The sequence below is a fragment of the Diospyros lotus genome, chromosome 8, assembly GCF_014633365.1.
Source record: "Diospyros lotus cultivar Yz01 chromosome 8, ASM1463336v1, whole genome shotgun sequence".
NCBI lineage: Eukaryota > Viridiplantae > Streptophyta > Magnoliopsida > Ericales > Ebenaceae > Diospyros > Diospyros lotus.
This window is the reverse complement of record NC_068345.1, coordinates 4,485,923-4,501,204: the sequence shown is the minus strand read 5'-3', so window position 1 is coordinate 4,501,204 and position 15,282 is coordinate 4,485,923. Positions and strand designations below refer to the sequence as shown.

The 15,282-nt window shown below is 38.5% G+C and overlaps 2 protein-coding genes across 2 annotated transcripts in view; both read right to left on the bottom strand.

The window, feature by feature from the left end:
* Window positions 1–132: 132 nt before the first annotated feature.
* On the bottom strand, window positions 133–4,206 carry LOC127807286 (protein WHAT'S THIS FACTOR 1 homolog, chloroplastic). The gene is made up of 2 exons (XM_052345000.1): window positions 2,434–4,206; window positions 133–583 (listed from the first exon to the last, which is right to left on the bottom strand). The coding sequence occupies exon 1, from the start codon at window positions 3,698–3,700 to the stop codon at window positions 2,447–2,449; it is 1,254 nt and encodes a 417-aa protein (XP_052200960.1). The 5' UTR covers window positions 3,701–4,206; the 3' UTR covers window positions 133–583; window positions 2,434–2,446.
* Window positions 4,207–5,326: 1,120 nt separating this feature from the next.
* The window catches only part of LOC127807285 (uncharacterized), a 59,869-nt gene continuing 49,913 nt past the window's right edge, over window positions 5,327–15,282 (bottom strand). Inside the window, exons 3-7 of the mRNA XM_052344999.1 lie at window positions 14,660–14,814; window positions 13,861–13,984; window positions 13,561–13,746; window positions 6,642–6,713; window positions 5,327–6,513 (exon numbers count right to left, since the gene is read on the bottom strand). Coding sequence (XP_052200959.1) covers window positions 5,704–6,513; window positions 6,642–6,713; window positions 13,561–13,746; window positions 13,861–13,984; window positions 14,660–14,814 — 1,347 coding nt within the window. The 3' untranslated portion in view covers window positions 5,327–5,703. The remainder of the gene's footprint in view (window positions 6,514–6,641; window positions 6,714–13,560; window positions 13,747–13,860; window positions 13,985–14,659; window positions 14,815–15,282) is intronic.

Below are 15,282 nucleotides of genomic sequence, written 5' to 3'. Positions count from 1 at the left end.
TTTTTCCTATTTTGAGTCAAATTTTTATTTCTTAATATTGTTAGGTCTTTTCCTATTTTGATTAAGAGATTTGCAATTAGTTTTCTATTAAGAGTCTTTAAAGTTATGATATAAATACTCCATAGCAATTGATTACAAGGCAATAAAGATAATTTTTTTTCCAACATACTCTGTGTGCAGAAGATTGAAGGATTCTCTCAAACATGATCTAGCTTTTAACATATATAAATAGGAAAGGAAGTCTTTGAAGGGGTTAGCTTCTGATCTAACAAATCGCCCGTCCATACTATAGGGACAGTATTTCTTGTAACCACACCAATACAACAATCCTATCTTCCTCAGTTTTCAATCTCCAGGCATGGTGAAAAAAAGAAGCTCTGGGATGACATCAGATGCAGTGAAACAACAAAAAATGTTTGAAGTGCCCATGCCCTGCAGGGGTGGGGTTCAGATGCTCCATGGCTAGTTTGCTACCACCAGCTAAAAGGACGTCCACGGAGGCACCTCGCTTTGCAAGCACCGAGAGAGGGTCATCTTCACATGTAGTGACTAGCATTGTTACCACCAGCTAATGGAAATAAACCTGAAACGGGCATCAAGGGGAAGTTATCACTCGATAGCTAGCAAAACCATCGAAAGTATAAAGAGCTATGATATTAGATAATTTAATTATTTGAATTCATTGGCAATCCCAAAACACAGGCCTCTTTCGCATAATATGCCCCCTTCAAAGGGCCTGAAGATAAGGATATTGTTATTTTTTGAATCGGCTTGTTTTGTTGCAAAAGTACCATTATCCTAAAAAGACAAACATGGGAACCTCAAATGATGAATCACAATCACAGTGCTCTAACCGTGCGGGTTTTGGTCACTTAAATACCAGTTATCCGTTACTGACTTTCATTGTAAAGAAAAATAAAAGAACCAATAGAGAAGAAAACCTAGAACAAACAATCCATAAACATAATATTGATAAATTGGTTGACTTGGATTAAAATTGTGATCACAAAATTAATGAGATAGTACCAAGAAAAAGAACTTCAGAACATTAACCAAGAAGAACTCAAACATGAGGCAATGAGCAAAAACTATTATAGTAGTTAAGAAAGTTCCTAAGGATGCTTAGAAAGAAGCCTGTCAGGAAATTGAAGAATCTCATAATGTTTTCCCTGAGGAATTCCAGAACCACTTTCTCCTTTGCTTGATCTTCAACATGCCATAGATCATCTCTCACTAGCGATCTTTCCTATTTTGCCTCATCATAGAAGGAAACTCATTGAATATGTTGAGTTAGATAAAGCACTAAACAGACTAAAAGCTAATCCATAAACAAGCTGCCAAACTTCATACGAAGGATTATGTTATGCTTCACCCAAGACCAGAACTAGTTGAACCAAATGTATGTGCATCGATATATCACCTAACTTTGCTTTAAGCTCTATATTTAATGTTGAGCACATTAATTCATAAAAAACCATTCTATTCCTCTATAGGAGGCTTTTGTTGGCCCACACACCGAACCTGCTCCAGAGTCTATAGTCTCATTACAATTACCTTTCGTTATGCACATAATGATAAAATTGATATTATTTTAGATTAGCAGAATCTTTTAACCAGAGATGGACAGAGTCAATGTTTTCTCGTTCGTTGGGTGAATCCCCAAAATTTAGCCTACAATTGGATCCCAAACAAGAAATTGTTGCTGTTTGACCCTACCCTACTGGAGTTATATAGGAAACAACAGGATTTAGGTATGGCAACAGAGAGTTCTTCTCACTTCGAGTGACAGTTGACAATGAACTGACTATCCATAACACAAGTCCACACAAAACTCGAAGACAAGGTTTTTTTTCTAACAAAGGCAGAATGATGAGAAGTTAGGATTATTGAATTTTAATGTTTGGTATCATAACTATTAGTTATTTCAATTTATCTTATTTTATTTAGATTTTAGGTCTTATCTTTAGTTTATTCTGTTAAAATAATAATAGTAGGAGTAATTATCTCTTAGTTAGGATTTCAGCCTATAAATAGGCTTACAATGCAATCAGAAATTAACCTTTTTGCATGATATTGAACAAAGAATTTGCTGATTTTCCTCTCTTTCTATCCCTCTATCAAGCTTCTTCTTCTCTTCTTACTCTAATTTCACTTTCTACTTCAATCGTCTCAATTTTCTGGCTGTCTCACATCAACAGGACCAGTCAGTCAGGCATCAAAGGTCATAATATCTTTAACATGAATGCTACTATTGCAATTCTAAACTCACTGGGAATAGAGTATGAATGTTACAAATGATAAGCTTATAGAACAAATTTGGGATAAATTTTGAAATTTGCAATAATGCATGCATCCCTAAGGGGTGACTACCATTACCACAACATGAACAACAGACGTAAATCTATATCTTGATGGCGTGATACAATATCATACCTCTGCTTAAAACTTATGTGCTGCTATCATCAAAGAGAACTTTGTAGAACCTTTTTCTTTCTTCCGGGTCAAATATGCCTCCAAGGTCACCTCCTTGATCATCTGGAGCACTTGCATCAGTTTCTGATTCTGGCTCCTTCCTTTTCTCCAGTCTTCCCAAGCTACCTTTCTTTTTCTTCTTTTCCAAATTCATCAAATAGTGCCTCCGGTTGTATTCATGAAGCCCCTCTTGCATAAGTTCCCCAAATTTCTCCTTCACAACAACAAGTGGATCCTTGCCAATCAGTTCAGACCCAGTATATCCTTCTCTAAGAAGAACTGTGTAGATCTGATACTTATTTGAGACATAGAAAATGCCATGATGCTTAAGCAGCAAAATGTTAAACTTTTCTGGTAAACAAAATTCTCTTCTAAAATGACCTAATTTCACAATTGAAGCTTTCTTCCATAGGGTCAATGATAGTAACTCATGCACTAAAGCAACTGTTCTCTTCTCCAGTTCTTTTGATCCCTCGACCAAACCTCTAGGGTCTGAGTAAGGAGAAATATATGGAGTTGAATTAAATTCATGAAACCTCTCCCATGATTTTATCCATGTTGAAGGCAATGAACAAGGAAAACATGGCTCGGAATCTTGTTTCCTCCGAGCTATCATTTCAATTGCAGAAACTGCAAGATCAGGATTCCAGGAAGCAAGCTCAATCTCCATTGAACTCCGCCGTCCACTGTAATTAACAACTCGAAACATTTCAGGGTACTTGGGAAGTATTCTAATCAAATAATCATCAGGAAATCCAAAACTTCTCTTCAACTCATTAATCTTCATGACGTTCAGCCTCTGGTTTGAGCTCATCATCAACAACTTCGCCAGGCGCTCTACGAACACTGGTTCTTGCCTATCTTGCACAGATTGCTCCTCTTCCACCAGAAACATCATTCGTTTTGTTAATCCACAATAATACTCATCGTGCTCAAGATAGACTTCAAAACAGCAAGGGTACTTTTTAAGCCAATTGAGAGCTTTGCCCTGAAGATCAAGCGTCTTGAACTTCTTCTGGAGGAACTTAACAGATGCCACCTGGTTAGGGCATCGAAGAATTATGTTCTTGATCTGATTATTGACTATCCATCGACGGTTTCGAGATAGAGCCGATTCAAGATCCGGATCCTTCTTCATCGACCAGAGCGAGAAGCATCGAAGAAGAAGACGGCGGAATAGGGGAGAACGGACGCTCAGTGTCAAATGCGGTGGAGTTTGAAGGTACATCTCCAAATACTCATTTCACGTTTACGAAGAAGCATCGGAATTCAACATTTTTATTCCTTTGTTTTACATCTATATTCACAATAGCAATGCATAAAAGCAGCTACATGTCGCTGGGTAAAGACAAATTTTGATTTCCATCTCTGTATATATGTATGCAAAGAGTCTCCAGTCGAAACAACTTTCTCTATACATACCGTAATGGCAAGAACGAGGCAAACTGCACGGAAATCAACAGGCGTGGAGGCGCCAAGGAGGCAGCTGGCGACGAAGGCAGTACGGACATCGGCTCCGGCGGCAGGAAGGGGGAAGACGCCGCATACGTTGCGGCCAGGGAAGGCCGCGCCGAGGGAGATGAGAGAGGGAGCAGAAACGAAAGGAGCCGACGATTCCTCGGGAGTTCAAGACAAGAGTGCTGCTGAGACTCTCTTTCCCCCCGCCCCCTCCTCTCTCTCTCTCTCCGTTCTTTTCCTTCTCACTCTTCCATATTCTGTTCTATGGTAAATTACATTAACCCCCACCAAGATCTACGATGCACGGCAATATTTTGAGGGCGTTATTTTGACACCTTTTTTTTAATATTTTTGTTTGCAAAATATCAAAAAAGTCCCCAAAAGTCATTTTTATAATTTTAAAAACATTTTCACAGAAATTTTTTCATTCACAACTCAAAATTTATTTGTATTATGAAATTTATATTTATTTTTAAATTAAATAACTATTTTTAATAATTTTTTATATTAAAAATTATATTTATATTTTTTTATATTTTTTTATTTATGTATTTTTTTTGCATTTCTTTTTCTTACTTTTTTTTTAACAAATATTATTTATCTATTTCCATATAGTATCCATTTTTTATTTCCATTTTCATGTAACCTAAACTAATATAAAGCTAATTTTAATTTATCATTCTTTTATTTTAAAAATTATAAATTTTTTTATCACTAAAAAATAAGATAGAATAATTATTTTACTCGTAATTCTTCAACCTCTATGTTATTTTGAAGAAAAAAAATAATGACCATGTAATTAGATAGAAAATGAGAAAAAAAAGAATTAAGTAATGAATTATTTTTTTTTATAAAAATATTTTAATCTTATCTTATTTATTTTATCAAACGATACCTCAATAAATATCTATATAATGGACATCCAAGACATTTAATACAAATTATCTTGAACAATGCCATCAATTTCTCGAGCATAAATTTGTGAATCATATGAACGGGACTTGGAAACAAACAAGACACTTTCCTGACAACGTTAGAGAGCTCTAATAATTGAGACTTATAGCGATTTTTCAACAAAAAATTATAAATAAGCATTGGAAAAAGAGATGAAAACAAAGATGTCTTGAATCAAAATGCTTCACTTCATTGCTAGGGATCTAAGAAAGCCCCCGCATGCCAATTGACAGTGTCGTCACTACTGGAAGGCGAAAGATATATATATAATTGAGGATGTAGAGAAAAGAGAGAAGATAATGTTACAACAATTCTCAAGCTGGGCTGAACCAGACCATGCATGGTTCTTTGAGGGCCATCTTTATCTGAAAAATTGCCTAAAATCAACAAACGAGACCAAATTAAGGAAGGAATGGCAACGCTTTACGGGTACGAGCACGAATAGAGCTGAAATCTGGACGGCCCTGTCCATTGTATTAGAAATGTCGTCCTAAGCAAATACCAAGCCCAAATGTATATTCTACAAATTGATAAGAGAATCTTTTTTTTGTCTATTACCAAAGGAGGAACAAAACCAAAACTCGAATCAGAGTAATTTTAATAAGAGATAATAATAGATAAGGGCGCGCCTTTGTCCAAAACCGATATGATGGGATGGGAGCAATTGTTTTCTCGTCGTCGTCTTGCACAAATCTCTGGCGTCCATCTCCTACGGCTTCACAAGGGATTTTTGGTCTTTGATCTCCTCCAAGATTCCGACATTGAGAGGGTGAGGGTACATGGGGAGAACTGAACTGTATATGGGGCCCACAAAAACTTTCAGACTATGCTTGGGGGATCTCCTGTCCAGTTGCAAGTGGCACGGGGCCAGCGCGTTCTAATGCAGTCTGCCAAGGGTGCATGCTGGGAAGACTCGGGTTTGGCTACTTCACTTTCTTTGGAGCTTGAATCGGATGGCAGTTTCACATCTGCCATAAATTCTTCGGGACTCCACCTGGGGGGAACTGAGACCCTCAATTTTGTAAGCCTAGGCCTCTGCATAGGAGTCTCACCTCCAGAGGCTGCGTGGCTGCCATTTATATCAGATTTTGCAATCCCATTAAAATGGTGAAGATCAAAAACCTTTTTGCCCATCAATCCAGTGGAATCATTTAAGCCTCCTAAACTCTTATCTAAATCCAATAGCACCTGCCAGAATTCACTCCATACTATGAAGCCCGAGCTGCAAAGGTGATCCAACTTCTCACTTGGGAGGTTAATGCCTGTTTCCCTCAGAACCTGATGAAACCCTTCTACACTAATGAAGCCACCACCCCCGCTCTGATCTTGCGCATCAAAAGCCCTACGGATCTGTGTCTCTCTCCCTTCAAATTCGTTTTCATCTTGAACAGATGTGTCAAGAGCAAATAGCACAGTATAATGGGACTCACTCCCAACAACCCATATCGGCCATTTTGGGCATTTAAGATATTGGCCAACCTTACAGAAATTTAGGGATTCTAGTAAGGTAAGGAATCCAACTTCCACATTGGTAGATATTCCCTTCAGAAACATGCCACCACCTAAATCCATCCTTCCATCAAAGACATGGGCCACGGCCTCCCCGCAAAGTAGTAGGTTTACTATTTCCTGCCAAAACATTAACTCAAAACGCTGTAGCAAACCATGATGTAATGATCTACAAGCGAGAGCATCTAGTGGATAATCAATGAAAAATCCAAATAAGAAGCATGTATGCTTCTTTTATTTGCAGATACCTGTGATGCGTGCCCAAATGGGGCAGTGACTAAAGGTTGACTTGGATCATCCCTGTCTGCTTGAACAGAGTCCTAAAAATACAACCAAAAAAAAGGCAAATCAGTAACGAATTTCCCACACAAACAGGTAAAGATAACTTCACTGAGTGCTTCCCAGAGTGTCAGCAAAACATGAAAACTTAGTAGCAGTTGTATGTTACATGCACATGATATCTATTGTTTGTCAGTTTTTCAAAAAGGTTTCTATCTGTAGGAGACAGGTGACATCATCCATGGAGAATTATGATTATAGGATCAATATTCAAAATAAAGGTCTTTTTCATGATTACATATTCCACTTATCATTCAAGATCTCCTAGGATGAAGGTTGAAAACAGCATGTTACTGCTCTCCAGCATAAAAGTAACTTTCCCCATCTACTAGCAATACAAACTGTTCCAACAAAAAGAAATTCCAGTGGTAGGATGGAGCCAGGGAATATAAAGGATGAATAAACATTCCAGTGGTAGGATGGAGCCAGGAAATATAAAGGATGAATAAACAGACTTTCCAAACAGAAAACACAATAAAAAGAACAGAAGAGATGCTCCACTTTCTTGGTATTTTGGAAAGGCGATTAGAAGTGACTTTAACATCTAACAATAACAAAATAATTGCCAGACTGAAGATTGTAGAAAAATTTAGAAATGATGTACATTTTTTCAGCATAAGATTTTCCCCTTCCCCAAGAGAGTTAAAAGACAAACAACTTAAGTTGTTAGTCAGGATATGACATGAAAAAATCAAAATTAAACAGCAGTATACAGACTAGGGTACAAAACTCAAATATGCAAAAGATCAAACAAAGATGTGGAGTCAATTCTCAAATATTGAGCTTTGTAAAGGTTATTTCTCCTCTCTTTTCTTTGAACCCTCCAGAATAGTAGGCAAATCCATTAAAATTTCAGTGATCAGGATACAGGCAAAGCATGGATAAACAGAGTTTCCAAACATTCATCCCATTAAAGAACAGAGGAGATGCCCCCTTTCCTCAGGTGAGTTTTGGAAAGGGGAACACAAGTGAATTGAACATATACTACAACACCACCATGCCTTACCCCTACCAAGTGACTAGAAGATATGATCAGAGCAAATTATTTGCAGACCAAAGGTTGTAGGAATGCATGCTGTACATTGTTTTAAAAAAAGATTGTTTTCCTAAAAGATTCAGAAAACAGACAACTTCATAATGCTGTCACTCAGGAGATGACATTCAAAAACAAAATTACAAAGTGGTATTCAGACTCAGGGTGTAGTACTCCAATTAGTCCAATATGCATAACGACTAAACAAAGACCTCAAGTCTAATTTTCAAACATTTGTAAAGGTTGTTTCTTCTCTTTTCTTTCTTCCAATCCTCTGAAATAGCAGGTCCAGCAAAAATTACACTGATTGGGATAAGAAGCCATTCATAATCCCTTTTCTATGTTGTCCAGAAAATCAATAACAATATCTAAGGGCCTGTTTGATTTTGTTGAGGTTTCTGGTTTTCTATGCTCGTTTCAAACAATTGAAAAAAAAAAAAAAAATACAAAATGCTGTTTGACTGGGTGTTTCCATTTTTCAAAAAGACTAACTCATTTAAAAAAAATGACAACCACAGAAACACCAACATATGTAGTCTCACAAATAATTGGAAATGTTAAGATTGAAAAAAAAATTAATCTATATAAAAATAGCATTACTTTGCATGGACTTAGAAAAGTTCTATCACTATATGAAGAAAAGAAATTAACACAAATGGATTTTTCAAGAAAGAATTTATGTTTTTTTCGTCAAATTTTTGAAGGTGATGCCAAATATCAAACAACAGATTCAGTTTTCATTTTTCCAACTAGAAATGAAAACTACAAACAACAATTTGAAATTTTGAACTGAAAACAAATATATGAAAACTGGCAATAAAATCAAACAGGCCCCAGTAAACATGTCACAAAAGGAAAGATTTGATGAACAAACCTCTAACAGTCAAATCTGTTGATCAGCGCCAGATACCAAAAAAACTGCCTCTGTGAACTTCTTACAAGAAAAATCATGTTTGGAATACAGCTATAAGATTCCAGAGATGATTAGTATGACAGGGCAGAGAAAATATGTCCGAGGGAGGAGCACATTGAACTCAAAACATATTTCATGTCTTCTTTTTGATTTGCCAAGTTTATTTCGTGTCTTCATTTGTTATTCCTTCTTTGGTGGCTCAAAGAGTTCCAAGTTTAAGAGATACTTTTGTAAGGTCGCACAGAGATGAATTTGAGTTTTATTTGGTGGATTGGGATTTAAAATTATACTCCTATGGATGGAGGCGGTTTGCTCCTGTGTTAGGGCAGTGTAGTGGAAGACAAGATCTCTTGGGGAGATTGATCATCCCCAGAGATCTCTACGTCTCATGGGGTTGGAGCCATAGAAAAATACTAAGTCCAGCTTAATAACTTCAAGAGTCAACTGCCTTTATGTCATGTCTTGACACATTAGTGGTCTGGGATTCGAGGTCGAAGATGTTTTCTTGATTCCCCAGCAACAATTAGTGATTATCACATGCACAAACAATTACTATAAATACAATGTATCAAGCCTTAATACTGCTTGGAGATGGTCCATGATATGTTCTTTGCATGGTGGTACGTCCTTTGCATGCAGGGGATGCGTGGTCAAGTGCTTGAACCTGGTCTTAAGGCATTATCAGATTTGTTTATTGTATTGCTGTTATTTACTGTTGCTAGTGGTTGAATAAATTAAGGGGAGTACTGCACGGTGTGTTGGTTGTGCAAGTGCTTCCTGTTTTCTAGTGATGTTAGTTCCTGCTTTTCCGTTCATCAGTATTCAAGCCTATTTAAAGGCTTTGTTAGGATTGTAAAGGATATGGATTAATCAGGAAATTCCTTCCCTACTATTATCTTGTATTTCTGATAGGATCCTCACAAGAAATTGATAAAATCTCACAATCAACGCTAAGAATCTCCGATTATAAGCTAAGAATAGAAAAAAAGAAAACAATATAGGCCTATTTGAGAGGGCCTTCTCTCCCAAAACTTCTTCAAAATTCTCTAGCTGCTACTCTCTCATTTTTTCACCTGTTTTTATGCCTCCTCGGCTCCTCCTCAGTCCGTTGCAACCATGTGGGTTGTTATGGAGTCTATTGGCACCATAATCATGATCTACACATTCAAATTTCTTCGAGCAACAACCAATCCTCCATAGATAACTTTCATGTCCATAACATTCCTGACAGATGACCCATTTCTCCCCATTCCCATCAGATATGATTTAATCACCACTCATTTTCGGGGCTGATAGTCTGCAGTGAAATCTTCAGGGGCTGCTTTGCCATAAACTCCAAACTGGGAACTCAACAACCAGTACAGTGGTTGTCCCACCCATGTTGGGCACTGTTTTGGCCATTTAGATCCTCGTTATGTTTCAGCAATAAGAATTCTGTGCATGCATGCTTGCAGTGGCACATTCCAGGTTGCATTAGGGTCATTAGATTCTTGACAGACAGGAGGCTCATTTTGTGCTCTTTCTTCATAGCACTCATACGTAGTAGGTTTTTGATTTACAACAATTCCCATTCCAATCACTCCATTCCTGGTTATTGATACAACTTCCCAGCACCTTGACTTTGTCAGTTGTTTCATGGCTTGCCAAATCTCAACCTCATCATGAAGTTCGCCCAAACTCCCATCATTATTTAAGATCTTTGGGTCTATACCATTGGGCTCCACAATAGAATGCAAATTGAGCCCTTGACTTCTAGAAACATGCTACCTTTCCACCATCATGACCTGCTTGGACAAGACACCCACCCCCTAATAATGGTGAGAATACATGGGGGGCCCTCCATTATCAACCAATCCCATGTGAAATCTTTGGAAAATTGGGCTAAGAATCAAACCAACTTCCCAGACAACATGGACCGTTGATGGTTCCCTAATCATCGGTAAGATGCTCTCCTTGGATGTCACCAGATTAGCAGTCAACATTTTAAATGGATTGATCGTCGGTTGCCCTTCTGCCTCACTGGTGAACTCCCTAACACCATCATCGTCGACAACCATTCTGCCTCATGACACCATGTTCTGCTCAACCGCCAATCCCCCTTCAATATGCCAAGGGACCCTAAATCGTGCACAGTGGACAACATCAAAGACTCTGCCCAAAAACTGAAGTCTCTTAGTGCCCATTACTATTGATATAGCGGGCATTCCCCTTTCAAGCGCAAAGTGAACTTGCGCTTCATGTTCATCTTGTTACAACCCTTGGGTAGAACTCACCCTCAAAAGCTAGCTGTTAAGGGGAGGATGCCCAAGAGGTTATAAACCCCACACCAAGAGCCTGAGCTTCCAATGTGGGACAAGTCCCATACCCTGTAGTTGACCATAACATACCACCACACTCTGTAGTCCGGTGTCCACGACGACAGGTTGTGCACTAGCCACTGTTAGTCCCGGGCGAACACTGCAATGCCCGCGTCACCTCCGTCGCCGTTCACTTGCACTGGGAGCCATATGGCCAGCTCTGATACCACTGTTACAACCCTCGGGTAGAACTCACCCTCAAAAAGCTAGTAGTTAGGGGGGGGGGGGGGGTGCCCAAAAAGTTATAAACTCCACACCAGGAGCCTGAACTTCCAATGTGGGGACAAGTCTCATACCCTGTAGTGGACCATAACATACCACCACGCTCCGCAGCCCGGCGCCCACGATGGCAGGTTGTGCACTAGCCACTATTAGTCCCAGGCGAACAGTGCAATGCCGGCGTCACCACCAAATTGTCAGTTCATAATATCTGACAATGGTAATTTTGATATAATCAGAGAGAAAAATGGGAAGAATTAGACTGAAGGGGGAGAGAAAACAGAATTAGAGGAAGATAGAAGAGGTTCGAAGAGAGAGAATTTAGAGAGAGGGAAATGATTTCATTCATAGCATCAAAATTATCCCCATCCTCTTATAGGCAGCCTTTTATAGGCAATTCCATGGTTGTAACAGCTGTGTCCGCCATATGCACGTCTAACCAATTCAAAACAGAATGCACTATTACAATTATACCCTCTAGTACTAATTACAATTATGCCCTCCTAGTACCCTAGGGTCGTGACACATCTTTTGGGGCAAATGACATGGTCAACACATCTCTTTGAACCAGAAAGCCTCCAAAGCTAGTAACTCCACATCCAACATCTAATACAACATGGGTTTGTTTTCCCCGGGCAATATTAGAGACGACCTTGTTTAAAGCCTTGTAGTCCATGTAAATTCGCCACCCACCATCCTTCATTTTTACCTTCATTGTCTGTGGTGGAATTAGGCCTACCACGGAATTCAACCACAATTCCACATCTTACCCTCCTTAATTGTGTCCCCCAGCTCACACGACTTCTCCATTGTGCCTTCCTGCGTGGATTCTAAGCAATTCCTCAGTAGCCCCTTTAGTTCTTCCCAGCTTCTCACTTTTCGTCTCCGTTGCTCCAACACGAACCATAAAAAGGCCCCTTCTTCGAAACACAGAGCCACGGGCTCCAATTTCTCCGCCTATGGTAGCTGGGTTACAGTGAAATATAGCTCAACCTGGACAACCCAACCATCCGGATTTTCATCCTCGAAAATTGGCATTTCCAGGCACTAACGAGTGTCCCGTTGCCTGATTCTGTTGACTCCGCTGCTTATTTCCCCACTCCTCCCTCTTTTTTCCGACATCAACTCAACTGATAAGGAATAACACGAAGGTTTGTCTCCCCCATCGCGCTTTCCCTTCCTCTCTCTCTTGCTCCTCCCATCGCGCCTTTCAGAGGTTGATCTGGTTCAACATCACCTCCATGTTCTCTATATTTTGCACCCTCTGGAATTCAATCCTCATCGATTCCAATTCCTTCTGTAGACCCGCCATACGCCCCTCCATCTATTGGTGGTAGCCTTCCAATCTTCTCTCTAGCTCACCCACTCTTTCAGAGACGGTCATCCCCATGGATTGATGCTCTGATACTAAATTGATAAAATCTCACAATCAACGTTAAGAATCTCCGATTACAAGCTAAGAACAGAAAAAAAGAAAACAATATAGGCCTATTCGAGAGGGCCTTCTCTCCCAAAACTTCTTCAGAATTCTCTAGCTACTTCTCTCTCCTTTTTTCACCTGTTTTTATACCTCCTCGGCTCCTCCTCAGTCTGTTGCAACCATGTGGGTTGTTATTCTCCCCCAACCGAATTTGACCCTTCTGCCCTCGTGTCCTATTCATTAGCTGCCCCTGCCTCTCCCTTTTTTTTTTTTTCCCTTTAACGCCTCTTACGAATCAAGGGCTCTAACAATTTCTATCTCCCTTCTACTCTTTAAACCCAAATTAACCTCATCAGTCCACCACATGAATTCTAGCATGCCAATCACTTCTATTTATGGCCATATCTTCTACAAGACCCTTATGACACATTTACAATGACTAGTAAATATTTTTAGAAGCTATAAAAGATCAGAATCTATTAGATATTGCTTTTAGATGAAATTTAAATGGTTGGGAGATTGATCAGTTCATGAATTTGCTAGAAACCTTTCACTCTGTGCTAGTCTGGAAGGGGGGAGGCTACAGTATGACGGTCCATCTCCTAACTGCCATTACACCAAAATATATTAATTTCTTCTAATACACAGAACTTAGCCCTTGAATTTTGCCTAAAACCCAATCAAACTGGCTCCAAGGGACACCCAGAATCAAATTTCTAGTTCTCCCTTGTCTTCTACCATTCTCTAAATTAACATGTCCTTTTTTTTCTATTTCAGGTGGCAAAAGGGAACAAGGAAAGGATGAAACCATAAAAGAAAACGGGAAGGTCGGTCCAAATACTAACAGGTACAAATAAAAAACAGAGCATTTTTTATGCAAACATACCAGTCCTCGAGAAAGCAAAGCAGAAATAAGGAACAACATTGCCCCCATACGACTTCGGAAAACAGGAATCATTGCTTTAAGTCTCTGCAATACACTAGCCTGTGAAGTGTATGTTTCAACTCTCAAAAATTTGTGCAAGTCAGGCCCCGATTCAATTGAAAGACCTTCAAGTGCTCGTGCAACAGCCTATGAGATTGGACATACCACACATAAGAGCCCACTTTAATATTCAGAATAGCTAACATTCCTACCAAAGTCAATCTGACAAGATACATCAGCATAACTCAATAAGCAATTTACCTCATCCTTTGAACTGTCTTCAGATCCCTCAGTGCCATGGTCAAGGATACTTAAAGTTGCAATTATGGCCCTTTTATTATTTCCACATAAAAACAAGATCTCCCCCATACTTCTGACCAAGGCTCTGGCAGAAAATATAAAAAATCGTAATAAGCATTGTCATAGAAGATTAAGATTAAAAAAAAAAAAAAAACTGTTGATCAGCAACAACTATCCACGCAATTAGTTTAACATGAACCAGCATCACTTTCCAGCCCCTAAAATAAACTTTTCACAACCCATCTCTTAAGAAGTTCAAAACAGCATGAATTATCACAAGAATTACACCAAAACCATTACTAATGGTGAAGCAACCAGCTGAAGTGAACAAATAATGGAATTGGGTAACTAGCTCGATGATTACAATTAAAGGAAAACAAACTATAATAAAAGTACATATTTCGTAAGAAAAATGTTTAAGGAGGATCAATCAATAGAAAATCAATGACTTATTGGAGTTATTCTCTCACATAGTACTTGCACTAGTTAGGTAAACAATGAAATCACTACAATTCCATCTTCAGTGTCAACAAAATGAGTAAGACATTATATGAGTAAAGGAAAGTAGGGACCAGCTTTCAGTGAAAATATGATTTTCTCCAGGGAACTGATTTTTTTCCTTATTCCCTGAAATTTTACATGTACAGTTGCAAAAGATAAAATGCTGTTTAAGTTGTAATCTTTTAGATTCTCTCTTCTGATTCAGTAACATGGAATTGATGGATGCAGTCAGCAAGCCAAAATGTAAAAATTAACTCACCTTGACTTTCTGTCTTCTGAAAGAGAAGCAAACAGATCATCTGGTGCAACAAATTCACTCTTAGATGATCTCCTTGAACCTAGATTTGGCAGTATGTTTGGTGTATTTTCATTTAATTCCTCTGAAAAAAACAGGAGGTATTTGAGAACAAATGCCTGCATAAGCAAACAGAATGTTTAGTAAGAAACATCAAAAAGATTTTGCGGTAAACATGAAAAGAGACTGAAAAGAGAGAGGATATCAAATAAAATTAATAAAGCGCCACTAACATAAACGGGAGAGAGAGAAACTAAATTTTTCTGTATGAGATGGTCATAAAATGTTGGGTGCTGCTATTTAGAAACTGGTTCAGTTATATTACTACTACTCTTACTTCATTAAGGAGATTGCTTTGAGATTTCATCTGCAAGCAACCTTCTTCCCCTCCCATTCCCCATTTTTCCTTGCACCCCAATTTGGGGTGTAGGGAGAAAGATAAAGTATTAATAATATTTTTGACATTTTACTATTTTGACCTTATTGTTTTTGTAAAACCCAATATTATTTTTGAAAGTCAAGGGTATAATTGTCATTTTGTTTGTATTATATTACTGTTTCATTCCATTCCATTTTCTACCCAAACA

Bases quoted from the DNA above. Each gene is read 5' to 3' on its own strand.
- LOC127807286 (XM_052345000.1), bottom strand. From the start codon at position 3,700: ATGTACCTTCAAACTCCACCGCATTTGACACTGAGCGTCCGTTCTCCC.